The sequence below is a fragment of the Uloborus diversus genome, chromosome 4 (genome assembly GCF_026930045.1).
Source record: "Uloborus diversus isolate 005 chromosome 4, Udiv.v.3.1, whole genome shotgun sequence".
Lineage (NCBI taxonomy): Eukaryota > Metazoa > Arthropoda > Arachnida > Araneae > Uloboridae > Uloborus > Uloborus diversus.
The window spans coordinates 71,100,685-71,118,100 of record NC_072734.1 but is presented as its reverse complement, the minus strand read 5'-3'; the positions used below and the strand labels follow the sequence as shown (position 1 = coordinate 71,118,100).

At 32.9% G+C, this 17,416-nt stretch overlaps 1 protein-coding gene across 2 annotated transcripts; it reads left to right on the top strand.

The window, feature by feature from the left end:
• Nucleotides 1-8,085: 8,085 nt before the first annotated feature.
• On the top strand, nt 8,086-13,614 carry LOC129220383 (serum amyloid A-5 protein-like). 2 transcript variants are annotated; one of them, XM_054854794.1, is made up of 3 exons: nt 8,086-8,216; nt 10,281-10,527; nt 13,425-13,614. In XM_054854794.1, the coding sequence occupies exons 2-3, from the start codon at nt 10,286-10,288 to the stop codon at nt 13,552-13,554; spliced, it is 372 nt and encodes a 123-aa protein (XP_054710769.1). In that variant the 5' UTR covers nt 8,086-8,216; nt 10,281-10,285; the 3' UTR covers nt 13,555-13,614. The 2 variants fall into 2 exon arrangements, with proteins under 2 accessions (XP_054710769.1, XP_054710770.1); XM_054854795.1 differs by having other exon boundaries at nt 8,168-8,216; nt 10,285-10,527.
• Nucleotides 13,615-17,416: the final 3,802 nt, after the last annotated feature.

Here is a 17,416-nt window from a genome sequence, read left to right as displayed (position 1 = left end):
AAAATATCCGATACTTTGATATATATGCAAATATTTTGATATTTATGTATATATCCGATATTTTCGACCCGTGACAGTTAGGATATTTCGTAAAAATATTATTGTGGGGGCCCCTTTGCTGTGGAGACCCAGGGGCAGTAGCCCCGCCTGCCCTCCCCTAAATCCGGCCCTGCTCCCAGCAAAAAGTGATCCCTGAATTTACGCTTTATGACAACAAATAGAGAAAAATTTGCTGTAGAGGGCTACCGATTTTTATTAAAGATCTTTCAAAATTTCGTTTTTAAGACTTTAATTTCGAGCGAGGGCTGAGAGAATCCCTGAACTCATCCTTTCTTTTAACATCATCAAATATGATCTCTGGACAAAACCACAATTACTTGCTTCCTCCCCCCTTTTTTTCTGTAACAATTTGTATTAAGTTAAAAAAAAAAAAAAAAAACCCTTTATATCGATTCTACATTTTAGAATTATAAGATTCAGATTTTATGGTGGAATATCCTCTACATTATTATACTTCAGTTTAGAAATAATATTAGAACTCTGTTGCCATAATTTGATAGGGATAAAAGTTTGATTAATAATCCATCAATTAGAAATTAGAGATATATTTTTGTGAGGCGTTTAACTATAAGATATCTAAAATGTTTCCTTTTTCGAAAAACTCATTAGCAAATCAAGGAGCAATTAAACTCGAAATAACTTCGAAACACGAAGAAAAAACATACACCGTATTCCAAAATTAAATATTTACGCATTGCTATTTAATAAATTAAACGCCGAACGTATACCCCCCCCCCTCTTTTTTTTTGTCTACCAAACCTCAGTCCAGGTGTTAACTATATTTTAATCGAACGCCACTGCGTAACGGCGCTCAAAAGACATTTGCACGACGACGCCCATCAGGCTTGGCGCGGGCCTGATCGTAGTTTTTACTTAAGCATTGCACTGAAGTTTAGCATTTCCAAACACATTGTTGTATTTTTTTTCCTCAATGATTTAAAACTAATTTTTTGACTGATAATCCTTTCTTCTTTTTTTTCTGAGCAGATATGTTTTCGTTTTTCTAAGTGATTTTAAATAAAGAACACTGGGTTTCAACGACTCACGTATGCCATTTTCTTGGAACGTTTTTCAAGCAAACTGCAAAAGAGAAATTTAAACAGATACCTACATTCTTTTTTCCCCGTTTTTAAACATAAGTTTTCTGTAGCTTTGAAAATATTTTTGATATTTATTGCAAGCTGAGATAGCTATGGATATATTAAGTATTCATATTAGTGAGCGGTGGTTTTCCTTAGAAAAAAAAAGATTCTGCTAAGAACACTTTTTTAATGTATGAGTAGGAATTAAAAATGTCGGGGGGGGGGGGGGGGGGGGGTCATATTTTCTGATATGTAAAATCCACCTCGGAAAATATGTCGATCATTAAAGCTGAAAAAACAGTAAGGCATCAAAAACGAAAACTTTCAGAATCACTTTATTTCGGCAATAGATGGCACCACTACTGTTTCTTAAAAAAAAAACTTTTACTCCATGGCTGAAACGAAATTGGACAGCGCTGTTATCAAATCAGTTCGAACGAACACTTTTAGCTGTCTCAGGGGTGCCCGCTTGGGCGGGGGGGGGGGGGGGGGTCATGGCGCAGACGGCGTCATTGAAATTTTTAGGGGGATGTTTTGAGGGTTAATTTTCCGTCTTGTGGGGGGGGGGGGCGGCTTGCTTTTAGAGAGGGGGGCACCCCTGGCTATCTGGAAGTAAGAAAGAAATATAAAACAATATCCAGCATCTAGCGACTAGCCCTTGGCATTCGTTTTAATTTTGACTTCTTGAATTCAAATAATGTGTTTCACAAGCAATCACGAATTGCAAAAGAACCCATTCGGTGGATTTTTAGTTTTTACAAAATGGCTCCTACTGCAATCATAATTGCGAAAAAGGAAAATTGAATTCAAGACGTGAAAATTCAAATGTGAATGGCAACGTGCTGGGCCCTGTTTTTGTCGAGAGCAACTGTAATCTACCTATCGTATTACCCCGCAAAATCCGGCATACCGCAAAATTCGGGGTCACCAGATTTTCAATAACACATGCCTGGTTCTTTCCGGCATGCCGGAAAAATCGAGGTTAGGAAAAAAAATAATATAAAAAAAAAAATACATATGTTCAGCTTAAAAATTCATACAAGTTCTATATATATCTTAATATTAATAAACAGTTTAATTTTGTAAAATTATTTTCTAACAATGTCATTTGATATTTTAGCAAGAAAAATATTGCTTAATAACGAATAATTTTATAAAAATTAAATTAAAACCTATGTAAGCAAACATTTAAGAAGCAAGTTATCGCCCCTACATCAGTGCTAAACAATTTACCATCGCTATCCAATAAATAAAAATTAAACTTATATTTCTAAAAGGAACCGAAAAGAATTTATTTAAAAAAATTATGAACAAATCGAAGTAACAATTATTGCTTCTGAATTGATTACTTTATAGGCACATAATTAAATCCATTAATAATGAACTACCATAAATAACAACCACATATTATATGCAATATACTTTTTTTTTTGAAAAAAGGTTACTTTCGGGATTTATTTATTTTTTTCCTTACAGTGGTTCGCTTTCTGATTGGGACTGAATGGGGAAATTCACTTTTGTTTTGTTGCAAAATAAACCTCGAATTATCCAACGTGCCGGAAAATTCGAATTTCCCGGCATGCTGATCAACCTCGCTTTTTTCCGGCTTGCCGGATAATGCGGGGTAATACGGTACTACCCCATGACGCAGGGGCTGATCCAGAAATTTTCTAAAGGGGGTCAAGTTTCAATGGCCAGCGTTATATCTTCTACTTAAAAAGATATCAGTTAAACAGGGGTACCCATCCCCCATGGCACCCCTCATATACTACGAAGCACCCCCGCCCCTCCCCCGAATGAGATCAAAACCCTTTCAAATTACACTCCTCTTCTAAATTTTTCAATGGCGGAACAGGCGCCACGGATCATATTCCCTCAAATACAAATTTGGCAAATAGACTTGTCTCGATACGACATGTGATTTGCGGTGGGAGGGTGGCCTCTTCAGAGATGATTGTTCTTTTGAAAGTTTACAAAAGTCTCAAAATAGCAATAGCTATAGCCAGTCAATTCTTTGAACTATGACGTTGAGCGGAAAAACCAGACAGAACAAAGCAAAAAAAAAAAAAAAAAAGGTTGACATTGATTCCATTAAAATGTCAGTAATCCAACGTTATTAAGCACAAAACTTGCAATTGATTGCAGACACGTGTTTCGGTGTTACAAGGAACACCTTTTTCAATGCAAAGAAGTGTGAGCTTTTGGATGAAAAGTCATCCGAGGAAAGCAACACGGTGGAACAGGAGGTAGTATAAATATCAAAAAATAGAAATTAAACAAAACAAAAAAGATAAAATGACACATGGAGACAAAATTTATTATATAATTCCATCAGGAAAAAACCGTTAAGTAATAAATTTTAAAAGAAAACCCATAAACAATCCTTAGTGATATTTACATGCATTACTTTGAGGTCAAGTTGTTTCAGAAACTACAGTTTCAATTCTATGTTCGCTATGTTGATGACTGTTTTGTTCTTATGAACCACGGTCAACTAAGCATTGATGATGCTTTATCCATTTTAAATTCTATTGATCCTCATATTCAATTCTCTTGTGAAAAAGAACAGAATAATTGCCTTCCATTTCTGGATGTTCTCGTTTCTCGAACTGAGTCCGGTTTTGAAACTACGGTTTATCGTAAACCTTTTGCTGTTTCCTTACCCCCACATAGATTATCGTCTCACCCTCCTAATCAAAAATATTCAGCTTTCAACACATATGTTTATCGTGCAATGAATATTTGTTCTTCACCTGAGCTTCTTAATGCGGAACTTAACTATATAAGAGCTGTGGCTGCTGATAGAGACTATCCGCCCACCTTAGTTGATTCCATTTATAAAAAACTTTGCAAAAAATCTCAAAATGTTGTTCTTAATAGAACTTTTAACACTAAGAATTTAGTTGTTCTGCCTTTCTTCCCTGGTATCAGTTTTCAGGTTGCTAAGATTCTGAAGCGATTCCAATTCCAAGTGGTATTTTCTCCTATTAATAAACTTTCTTTCTCTTCTCTTAAAGATTCTATTCACCCTCTTAATTGCTGTGGGATCTATAAAATTGTTTGCAATTGCGGACTCGGATACATCGGACAGACCCGCCGTTCTTTGAAATTTCGGTTAAAAGAACATCAAAGCTGAATAAATCCAGTATTGCTCAACACTGTTGGGAATCGAATCACTCTTTTGATTTTAACTCTTATCAAATTATCCAAAAATGCCCCAATTCGTTGGATCTTGATTTTTGGGAATCTTTTCACATCCTGAGGAACCGTTCTAATTTAGTTAACGATCTTACTGCAATTCCCTATTTTTCCTCTGTGTGGACTGCTTTGTTAAAATTGGTTTAGATTTTCTATTATTTTTATGTAAACGTCGTACATTTCTTACTTTTATTTTTTCACTTTTTGCTTTCTTATTTCGTTTTGTGATTAACTAATTCCAATATGTTTATCCTTCACTCTGTTTTTTCTGCATTTCTCCATTTGATACATTGCTTCCATACATAGTTTTTCCCGCTGGTAAATTTATTGCTAATTTATTCAGAGTGGTTTCATTTTTGGACTTTTTGCATTGTTTATGGGTTTTCTTTTAAAATTTATTACCTAACGGTTTTTTCCTGATGGAATTATATAATAAATTTTGTCTCCATGTGTCATTTTATCTTTTTTGTTTTGTTTAATTTCTATTTTTTGATATTTATACTACCTCCTGTTCCACCGTGTTGCTTTCCTCGGATGACTTTTCATCCAAAAGCTCACACTTCTTTGCATTGAAAAAGGTGTTCCTTGTAACACCGAAACACGTGTCTGCAATCAATTGCAAGTTTTGTGCTTAATAACGTTGGATTACTGACATTTTAATTTTTCAGCACAAAGGTATTTATTCTTTATTGATTCCATTGCTTTTTTTTTTTTTTTTTTTGACTAAAAATTTGAAGTTTAATAAAAATAATAATAAAATTTTTGTCACAGGGGTATCAGTTGACTTTTTGACCCTTCCCTGAATCCGTCCTTGCATGAGCCGCATGCGACCTACACTTAATGGGACAAATTAAAACACTTAATGGGACAAATTAAAACATTTAATGGGACAAATTTAACAAAAAGTTAAATTATACACTGATTTTACGTAGATAACACACCAAAGTACCGTTTAGCATCTAAATCGAATGAACATTGTTTTCCTAAAACACATTAAGTATGCAACGAAAATCCAGGATTTCGTTTGGGAGGAGCTGAGGTCAGAAACATTTTATATCGTCTTATACTGCCATGCTAAGCACAGAAGTCGTATCTGCACTTTCTAACAAAATTGAGTTATTGTCACCATGTGGTTCTTTGTAAGGTATTTTACCCAAGTACAATGTACTACGGTCATTTAAGGCTAAAATGGAGTCTTAAAATGCGAAAAATTGACCAAAAAATTTATTTATTTATTTATTTTTGAAATTAATCTTTGAACTGTGCGTTATTCATAGACAAAATAATTTTTCAATTCGGACCTTTTTTACAGCAGCCGTAAGCTGTTCTGTCAGCGTGATATTTTAAATTATGTAAACAAATGTTTTATTTAAATGCAAATCTATAGTAATATTATAAAGAGAGAGGACGGATTTTTGTGTGTTTATATGTTCGAGGTAATCTCCGGAGCCACTGCATCTATTAGAAAAATTCCTTCACTACATGAAAGGTGCTTTCTTACTGAGTGACATAGGCTATAATTCGAAAAAACCCCGATAAATAGTTCTTTTTTTTATTCCAATTTAGGCCCAAATTTCACATGTCCCGAATTTGGGAGTGAAAAATTACTTGCACATATTAATATTATATATCGCCGAAAAGGGTAGAATTTTCCGCGCTCTAAACAATTTGTTTCAATGCTCTAACTTAATTCCGGCGGCTAACTTAATTACTAACTTAAATCTATATCATCATTTCTTTTTTTTAAATCAGGCTTAAATTCTAATTTTATCGACTTTTTTCAGAAAAATTCGAAATTTTAACAAAAACTCTGTTTTCAACAGCTTTAGAACAAAATATTGTGGTTAATGAAATTTTGCTCCCCAAGTTTTCTTTTAATATGAAATATACATCAAGAAAAATAGAGAAAACCAAGTTAAAAAAAAAAACAGTGCTCATGGAGTGATTTTTGTTGTTCAAATATTTACGATTAAAAAATACAATATCCCCTATATTTTAAAAACTATTCCAAATATTTCAACAAAACTTTGCTTTTTTCTTCCCCTCATGAAGGTTTGTACCTCATAAAAATGTCCGAACTATATCTTCAAAATTTAAGAAAACAAAATGATTTTCATACACCATTGTAGCCTTAAGAAGAGGCAATATTAAAAAAAAAAAATCTGAAAAAGTGACATTTGAATCAAATGTATGGAGGCGTAAAACTTCAAAAAGCAGTTTCTCAGTTTGAGCTCAGTCGCAGATAGCTCTCATTTGCTTAGCACGGCAGAATAGTAGTGTTTCCAACTTTCACTGAAGTGAATGAAGGCATTTTTTAACAAGGCCGTTGCAACGTCACTCAATTGGGGTAGTTGACAGTCACTCAATATTTTTCAAACGTACATATATCAGGAGAGATAGTCCATTTTTTCCGAAGGCGGATCATTACTAGCATATGAGAACACAAATTAGGAGAATTGCGCTATTTAAACAGAGAAAGAATTAACCCTTTGAGCCTATGTGTCATAAATAAAATCTTAGCGGGGAAAAAGGTGTTCCGTGGGTCTTCCCCCGGAAAAATTTCGAAGTTGTAGTTCTGAAAATGCAAGGTGATGTTAAGAGAGGAGAGGTTCAGGGACTTTTAGGAAAAGTTCGAGTTTGGAGATATTTCCGCCGAAATTTCTCGAAAGTCCTATAAATAAAGGTTTAGGTGAACTTTAACGATGGAGAGCCTAGGAGATCGTGGGTTCGGCTCTGAATTTCGAAGTTAAGGTCCTAAAAACGCATCTGTAAGCCATCTTTGACACCGTTAGTAGAAGGGTTTGAGTTCAGACACTTTCTCCGGTAATTTTAAGAAATTGAAATTCCAAGAACGAAATTTCAGACAAACATTAATGCTGTGGAGGGAGAATGATTATGGGTGCTCCCCCAAAAAGATTTTCTAAATTAGTACACAAAACATAATAGTTTATGACTAGAGAAAATGTTCGAAGACTTCGAAGACCTCGGAATTGATTTGAAGATCCCATTGATTTTTCGGACTTATATTTGAGAAAATTTCCAGCTTTTAATCATCTAAAGTTTCTTAACCTCTGCCCACGTCCCCTTTTTGAAAACCTTAAACTGCTTCAAGTACGGTAGTCATAGCCAACATTGTGCTCTAAATTTCATCAATCTTCAGTTCTTTGTTTTTTTTTTTGAAAAGAATCTTCAGTGGGCTACTGCTTTGCTCACAGAATGGTGATGGAAGATAATGAATTTGTTGATATAGAAATATTTTAGAAAACCTTAGTGTATACTTTCAGAAAAAATCTGCATCATTTATTTTACTGTTTAAAATTATATCTGAATATCATATAGATTTATTGCCCTCTTATACCCGGCTACAGAACTTTTTTTTTATGTATACCTCTTTTTATAAGCTATAATATAATTAATCTGCCAGTTTTTTGTACTGTATACGAAAGTGCTTCTCAACTTGCTTAAAATAAAGATTCTGTTCTCAAGAAAGTGCATGACATATGGAGTAATTCATTCTTTATCTTGATAAACAGTTATGTAATAAAAATACTTTATGGAAAGAGACTGTTTTAGAGTTCTTTCAACAATTTGGGTTTTACCGCTTGACTGGCAGGCAATATTATTGTGGAGCCTAAAACGAAAGCAAATATCCTATCGCCTATCCAAAACCAAGTGTGAATGATCTCTCTGTCTGATGTCGAGTGAAGGAAAAAGTCATGCCGATTTCCGAGAAGAACTGGGAATTTCCAGACGATAACGGATCTGGGAAAGATTCTTTCTTTTCGCATCATGACTATATATTCGAACGAAGAAAGCCATACACTATCGCAAAAAATACAACAGGAACATCTTTACCCGGCACAAGGTCAACGTTTGGTAAGTTGTTTCATGTTCATATATGAAAACGAACACTTTTTTTTAAAAATTAGTCTTTCGCGATTTTCATTATTTTTAAAAATTTGATCGAAATTAATACGAAGTCCTAAATGTGTCAAGTTAATGGAAGTTATATGCTTTTTATAAATTAGTTCATAACGGCTGCTTTTTCATTTTGGTGGAAAAGGTTTATAGTTTTTTCGTGCCTTCTGTACTAGAAGGATATTAATTTATTTTTGAAGTGGCGTTAGAGGGGCAGTAGGTAGATGATTTTTTAATCGTCATTTTTTCATTTTGTCGTATTGTAGTTGGTAGTGACAGCAAATTTGCCTTAAATAACCTGCCCTCCTAACAAAGAACTGCATATCTCAACAAAGTTACCATTTGAACAATGATACATTTTTACTATTCTTTCGAACTCCAATCATAATTTTTGTGGCTTAAGATGAACATGGCTATATGGTTTATGCCAAATTCACGACAACTTTGTTCTCGAATATGTAAAATCGTGAATTGGTCGATTTTATGGTTAGAAATATTTTTTTTTGCACGAAATATTATTGAAAATAAAAAATATGATCAATTTCTTTTCCTCCAAAACCTAGGTTAAATTTTTTGTTTCATTCTATCACATTTCATAACTCGCAATAAAAATTATAGTTATTATCCATAAAAAAATAATTTTATGTTGATCGATATTAGAAATCCTCAATCGCTCGTCGGCGGTAAAGCACAATACAATCCCAAGAGAAACTTTGACCGGTCCTCAGCTTTTTAGCTGTCACTTTTATTTATTTATATATTTTTAATCCAAAAAACTATTAAATTTTCTCTTTAAAAATTGGCAGCACCTGAGAGTGCTCTCATTATTCATTTGTTACGTATTACTTTTCTTTCTTTCTTTTTTTATTGAATTGATTTTCGTTATTCCTTTTCTTAATAGTTTGATTTTCATTTAAAAGATAAGATAGAGAAAATAATTTAAAAGATTATGGATAATAACGCCAAAAATTCCGTTTTAATATTTTTGTAAGTAAATCATAGTGAAAAAAAAAATTAACTTATGAATAGTTCTAGAAACATTTTTCTTTGTAACAAAAAAAAAAAAAAAACTTTTACCGAAATTTATTTTACAAATTTTACCTGACCACTGTCGAAAAAGGTTAAGAAACGCTAGTCTGTGGAGAACTGAAAGTTAGTTCTTTATGAGTTTTTACTTGTGTAATAAATGTACTGAAACTACGAGAATTCTGTTCTTTCCATTGTGCCAAAATGTACCTCAATCAACAAAAATATAAATTGTAGATTGAATTAGAAATGGAAATTTTATACGTATGTTATAAGGATTCACTAATATGATGTTTTTCTTATTCTTATAATAATTCTTTTCACGCTGAGATTAGTGAAATTTTACGCACTCAAGACATCCGTATTAAAATAGTACACATTATGTCCGATACTTTTGAATTTTTAAATCAATTTTATTAATTTAATAATTACTACCACTTAATTACATTAAAATTGAATCTCCATATGATTGTGTATAATTCACACTGTTTTGCCCATAAGTAGTTTATGAAGTTTTTTTACCTATTCAAATTTGAAATTTTACACTTTTAAAAGAGAATTTTTTTTCCTGTAATTTACAATAATACAATTGTTTAATATTAGTACATTTACGCATAAAAAAAGCTAGAATTTAAATTGTAAATTAGGCATCTACTGTAGTTAGACATTAATTTATTGAAAATTAATACCTAATGGTTTGAGAGAACGAATTTGATTTCGTTCCGTATCAACTAATAGTTTTCTTTTTCAAAAAAAAAAATGGTCACATTTTATTTTCGGAAAAATACTTTGATTGTTTAAAAGATTTGTAATAAGTTCTAGCTTAAGCCAATATGTGTATTCAGCTGATGCTATAAAAGCAATGTTGTTATACATTGTAAAAAAAAAATTAAAAAAATCAGAAATTAGTGGACTGGGCAGCTATTTCTTTCTCTCATCTTTCCATTGCAGCAGAAACACTTCAATAAATTTTAAGTTAAAATGCCTTTCTTTCAGAAAGAATGGCGAACTTTGTATCCGTTTTCTTCTGTGTCCTGCTCTGCATGGGACTCTTCTGGTCTCCAGGTAATTGTCAATTCCGCTTCGCTAAAGAGGCTGCTCAAGGCGCGCGGGACATGTGGAGAGCCTACAAGGACATGAGACAGGCCAACTGGATTGGAGCCGACAAGTATTTCCATGCAAGAGGCAATTATGACGCTGCACGAAGGGGTCCAGGTGGCAAGTGGATTGCAGGAGTTATTAGGTAAGAAACGATAATAAACTGAGTATGAGAAACTAAAAAAAAAGACTAATATTTAAAAATTTTTTTTTTAAATTATTGTCTTATGCCAGCCATGGTGGCAATTGGGGGTGTGCTGCTTCACTTTTCCAACTGTACCGTAATTTGGTGTGAAGTCCGACTTCCACAGCACACACATGCCATAGGCACCCGTTTATAGGGTTTGCAACCATTCACAGCATAACAACACATTCACACAAAGGAAGGACAATGACATGAGAGAGAAAGCATATCGATGCCCGAACCGGGATCACTTCATCGCAGTCAGACTCCTCTAACAACTAGGCAAGGCGGGCGGCCATTTTTTTCTAAATTAAAAAAAAATAAATCAATTGAGTTCACTCGAATGGATTATTGTAGAAACTCACTCACGTGAGTCCCCTTTTTTTCCGTTTTTAATTTTCAGGTTCTGTGTGTAAGTTGATACAGTAGATCCTCGTTTATCCGGATAGAACTTGTAGCTTTAAAAAAAATATGTACACAGATAATTTTAGATCATGATAGCAAGATTGTAACTGTAGGCATGGACAGATACGAGGGGTTCTACAGGCAATTTTTCAACATTTAAATTCCAAAAGTGTTTTTTAGTCAATCTGTAAAGAATTTAAGGGCACTCTCAACCGGAAAATTTTCGGAATATTTCAAACCTGAGCTCTCAAACATGCGATTTTAAGCCATCTTTGGCAACGTTAAAGAAAGGAATGAGGTTCAAGCTCTTTCTTCTGCTAATTGTTCCAAACTGTAGTTCCAAAAATGCAATTTCAAATGATATTGGATTATGTTAGAGGAGAAGGTTCGGAAACTTAGTAATTTTTCCAAAATTGTAGCTCTGAAAACACAATTTCACCCCTACCTTGAAGGATTCCTGGATCCGTCCTTGACTGTAGGTACACTAAACATTCACCTTTTATTTTGATCTTTGAAGGGTAAAGCTTGCTTGATTGTGTTTATTCAACCATCATGTTTGAACCAGAACACAGTGAACCAGTACTGTTAAGAAATGTTGTGAAAAATTGTTTCGATATTTTTTAATGCCTTGCTGATTTTCTGTATAATTTTGTAACATTATATGTTTTCTTGACGCAATGAACGTTAAGTCTACTTACTTAAAGATTTGATTTGCGTATTACCCATTCTATCCGGATTTTCGAACGTCCGGGTTGCTTTTGGTTCCAGTTAAGCCGGATAAACGAGGGTCTACAGTATGATGCGATAAGAGTTTTTAGTTACAAAAACTGTCAAAAAGCAGGCTCAAAGCAAAAGTTATGTTATAAGTATGTCGGAAAATGCAGTGTGACTCGTGTTTCTACACCATATTCTGATGAACTCCAAATGTTTTTATCAGTCGAAGTTTTGTTCTTTTTTTTCTTCTAAACTTTTGATTTGCTGTTTAGTACTTATGTCTGAAATCTTTTAAGAAAACATTTATGATGTTAAGTGGAATCAAATGAAATGAACCGCGTTGTAAAACGAGATATATATTTTTTACATTTTTGGTTTCTTCAGTTTCTAAACTTCATTATTTCTCAAGGGTAAAAACACGGATTTTGGAATGACTACAACTGTTGACAAATTTATGAATTGGCAAACAAAAGTAATCAAAATGCTTATAGTTTGCGTCGAACTTCTGACTGAGCAAGTTATGTCCAAAATTTTGCATTAATTCCCAACTCTCTGGCAAGCTTTCTTGCCAAAGGTTAGATATTTTGGAGCAATAAAACAACACGAAGAGGAGAAATGTATGATTCTGCGAATGTGAAATTATTGGGGCAGAAGCAAGACAATTACAGATAACTTTCTTGCTAAGACCTAAATTTTAAAACAGAGAGGAAAAATTGCAAAACATGTTAACTTTCTGTGTCAAACCTCACGATAAAAAGTACGTTTGTTTACAAATCGCAGGTTATGGTACCAGTCGCGTTTCAGGAGTTTTGGAAGGATTATCAAAGCATCACTTTCGTTTTGAAAAGTCACAAGCAAGAGGAACAATAGAATTATCCAAAATCCTAGCCTATCGAAAAGAGAAACGTAATAAATAAAGGATTTTGAAACCATAATCGATATTAATAAGTATTAAAATTTATAAAATCAGAAACACAAATTAAATGAAAGAAAATAGGAGGAGGACGGCAGTATTTAAATTTCTGGTAGCTTATTCTTTTAGAGTAATATATTTTTCTTCAATCTCCCTCACTTCAGATGGTTGCTAAAATGTTATAATTTGAAAGCAATTTGACATAAATAGCTGAATGAATATTCAGTGAAATACCGTTACAAGGAGCTTCAAGAGACCGCATAATTTGTTCTTTGTAACTGTAATTTTGTTGTAAGGATATTTCAGCAATGTAATCGAATTTAAATTGGGACTGAAAATTTATTTCGTTGAAACGGATATTTCGTTGTAATGGCATTCGTTGTAACAGGATTTCACTGTATTGCCAATTTCTGAGGAAACAGCCAAGAAATTTCGTAGAAAAAATATTTTTTTTTGCTCTACTTGCTATCACGATTGACTTCCTCGGAATACCGACTCGATTACTAGCAGTTAAAACATAGTATTGGAAAAAAAAAACATACACACACACACACACACACATTAGTTTTTAGTGTGATTTCTATTTACATCGCACTTCGGGAAAAACATTTTCTAAATTGAAGTTATTTAATACTGGAATTATGTTATCATTCGTAAGATTTTTTCCTACATATACTTTATGCAAAATGATTATCTGGTCTACCTACTTAACGTTTATATTCTGCTTTTACTTTGTCCATTTACTACAGGCATTCTCATTGAGTGCAGGAAACATGCAACTTGTTTTTTCTTTCTAAAACAGAATTATTTCTTGTTTATTTCTTAGTAATACCCGTGAGAGATTTCAAGGAGCAAACAAACCTGATTCCAGAGCTGATCAAATAGCAAACAGGTGGGGAAGGAACGGAGGAGATCCGAACAGATACAGACCGAAAGGTTTACCATCCAAGTACTAGACTTCACGGAAAAGAAAACAATTGTCATGTACTTTTATACATTGCAAATAAATGCTTCTATTAGAAAAATATGCTCTTGATTGTCCGTTTATCTCAACCTAAACTTGATAAGTTTTGCTAACTTTTTATTTCCAAACTGCCAATAACAGGTAGTTTTGGGCCTGTGTTGTGTGCGCGCGTGTGTGTACTTCAAAATTCATCCGCTATTAGAAATTAAGAAAACTTGCAAATCCAAAAATATCAATTTTCAGGGACGGAGGGAAATTGTTAAATCTTAGGAGCCAGGATTTTTTTTTAGCCCAAGACGAATTATTACCCAGATTTAATGAGGAAATTCAATATCACACAACTTCTAAAAGTTTCTTGTTCTTAAAGAAATTATTAGCGAAAATATTTTCTTCTTTTTTTAATTCGCTTGGGATATTTGTCGAACCCTGTTAATATTGAAAATGGATATTAAACATGCTGTGGTCTACTTTTTTATGAACTCATTCACTACTCAATGTATTATTGCTTTTTAAATAAGCACTATTTATTTAATTTTCTTTATTTTTGGCATAAATGCAGGTAACTTATCCATTGTTATTGTTGTTCTAAATTCCGATTTTAAATAGTGTGTTATTTAAATAGTTGTTCGGATTTTAAATAGCGGATTTTTCGGTCCAGAAGAGTACTGAATATCCGAGTCTCAATTTACCGAACTGTCTAATTATTTAAACGTTCAATCTCTCTTTCTTTTACGATTGAAATATTGTACAATCTGACGGTACATGGAAATATTGTACAATCTTACGATTGTACAATATTTCAATGCATATTTAAATCCCAGAGATCCCCCGTACCTGTCATCATGGAGACTCACCAGAAAGAATTTAATGTATATGAGAATATTTAATGTATATGCCATGACTTGGGAGAAGGGGGGAAATTAAGGGGAAAACAAAAGAATTCATTGTCGATAAAAAGTGAAGAAAAATTGTACACGTACACTAGTTTTAAAAAATCCATCAAAATTCAAAAAATCCGTCAAATTTGGTTGCGTCACTACCAAATTTGACTAAAAGAAACTTTTTGCACTAGAAACTTGTATTTCTGTTCATTAATTCCTAATAAGAAGCATCCCTGACATTTGTTTTTCCAATTATCCGAGCATTTGCTTCTCCGAACTTGGGACGGTTCCGACAGTTTGACAGTTTTGTATAACCTCTGTATTCTACTGTAGTTGTATTTCATCAGAGTTTGGTAAGAAATTTGATCCCTCCTCTGAAATTATTTGCTATGTTTATTTTTTAGATGACAGGTAAATATTAAGCTGACGATTTTATAATGCGGTTTTTTTTCAAGCAGCAAAATTAATCTAATGTATTTATAAACAATTTTCATTCAACAGATTTAAGAACAGAAATATAGCTAGAGTTTTTTCCCCCAAGGTGGGATAATCCTCCTTGACTTGACACATTTCATATGTATAAAATTTTTGAAGAGTGAACTATACGGAGACAATGAAGACCAAATGAGGCGGTGAAAAGTAAAGGAATGCAAGTGACAAAATTAATAATTTAGAGATAACAAGTGTAGATGGTAGGAGGACATGTCCTCTGGTTTTGAAGTAGAAGAGTATACTAAAGGCCATAGTAGAGGTGCTGATCGACAACATGATTTAGAGAAAAATTTCAATGGAAGCCTAGGATCTGATCTTTAATCGGCGATAAAGGTGTTTTATTTAAAACTTTATAAAATTCCACTTACATCCCTTTGCTTCTCACTGCCTCATGTAGTAGTGATAAATTCCATGGGAAATAAGGAAGATAGCAGGGAAGGACGTAATATGCAATGCTTTGAATTTTCATATTTAGATTGTTTGATATTTTGCATTCAAAAAATAAAAAAATAATAGTATATATACATTATGGTTGACCATAATATTCTCTACTACAATGATCTAAACTCTCGCCAGAGGTGCTCACAAGGGGGGATTAATGCGCAAGTTGCGCCATCAAAATTAAAGGGGGGAGGGCATTTTTAATTTAATTAATTTCTTTATTTAAATTTATTCATTTTTTTCAAATGTATTTATTGATTTATTTTTACTTTTAATTATTTATTTTATTTCATTCTCTTTACATTTTGTTTCATTCATTTATTTAATTTTTGGTTCTGTGTGTGTATGTCATTATCATAGCACAAAACTTTCTAATGAAGTAATAATAGCAATAATTAAAAACAAATGAATAAATAAATAAACAAAATAAAAATAAAATAATAAAAGAGGAGAGCTAAAAATGGAAAGAGGGTTGAGAAAAGAAAGGGGGGTGGGAGTTTGCGCCATTGAAGTTGTTGTGTGTGGGGGGGGGGGCACGTCGCGTCGCCAAAACATACATAACGATTTTTGCACATGTTTGTAAAAGAAAGGGTTCGTATTTCTTTTTTTAAGCAGTAGATGGCACCACTAAAGTATAACGAGCTCTAATATTTATCTCTGGAAGACATGTGAATCGATAGTGTGTATGTATATGGTGAAACAGAAATTATTAAGAAAAGTAAAAATCATTCAGCATCCATCCTCTAGTATTCATTTGAATTTTGACGTCTTGAATTAATGTCATGTTTTTTTTGCAGTCACGAATTGCTTTTGGGCCCTATTCGTTGATTTTCTTGTTTCTACCAATGCAATGGGAATGGAAATAGAGAAAAAATTCGCACCCCTGTCATGTCATGGCTGGCGATTTTTCTAAATTAGAGAAAAGATGCATGTTCACTCACCCACACACACACACACACACACACAAAAAAAAAAAAAAAAAAAAAAAGGAAAGGAAAAAAGAAAAGATATGGTAACTAATATGGGGTAACAAAGACATGGTTAGTAGAAGCAATTTGCACTCATACAATAAAGATAATATTTACTGCGTACACCGTTGTGGTATATTTTTTTTCTCATTAATCTTAAATGATGTTAATTAGTAATCTGGAAATTTTTTCTTTGATTGAAATTTTACTAAGAATCTGCTTGAGTTAAGCCTTAAAAGAAGAAAAGAAAGAAAAAAAAAGAATGATATGAACAAACATCAGATGATTTGTAACCATGACGACGAAAATTAGTCTCTCGAAATAAATGTTTAAAACGACGAGCTAGATTTGCTCTTGTCGCCATGGCATTCTGAAAAATAAAAGGACCATCAACTTTGGCCAAGTGAGGTTAATAAGCAGTTCGTTATTGCTTAATATTAATAAAATGAAGTAACGCATGAAATTTCCATAATTAGAATCTGTAACATAATGCTAATGAACTATTTTCAGCATTTTTTAGTTTCATACAAGTACATACGGGAGTATTCGAAAAAAAAAAAAAAAAAACATCCAGCACCCAGCTCTTGGCATTCATTTGAACTTTGACGTCTTAAACTCAAATTATGTTTTTCCACAATCTAGAATTGCGATTTAAAAAAAAAATGTTAGCTTCAAAAGAAAAAAAAAACATCATTGGAATACGAAACATCTCATAACTTTATGAAGAAATATTGACTTTTTTGTTATAAAGTATTTTTAATTTAGGTTTAAAAGTTACATTTTAGCTATAATTATACTTAAAATCAGTCAGAATAGTAGATCAGCTGCATTAAACATTTTTTCTTACGACCAGTGTGTTCTAATTTTTTAAACTAGTAACGAAGTCATGATGTTTTTGTGAAATAAGTTTTGAATCTTTGCATTATTTCTCTTACTGATCAGAAAATCGCCCGTCTAGGTATGACGTGTGAAAATTGCTTCTACATTTGAACGAAGCAATTGCCTGTATGGTGATGGTTTGATCGTTGAAATTGTAACCCTAACTCCACTGGATTAACCCTAACTCCAGTAG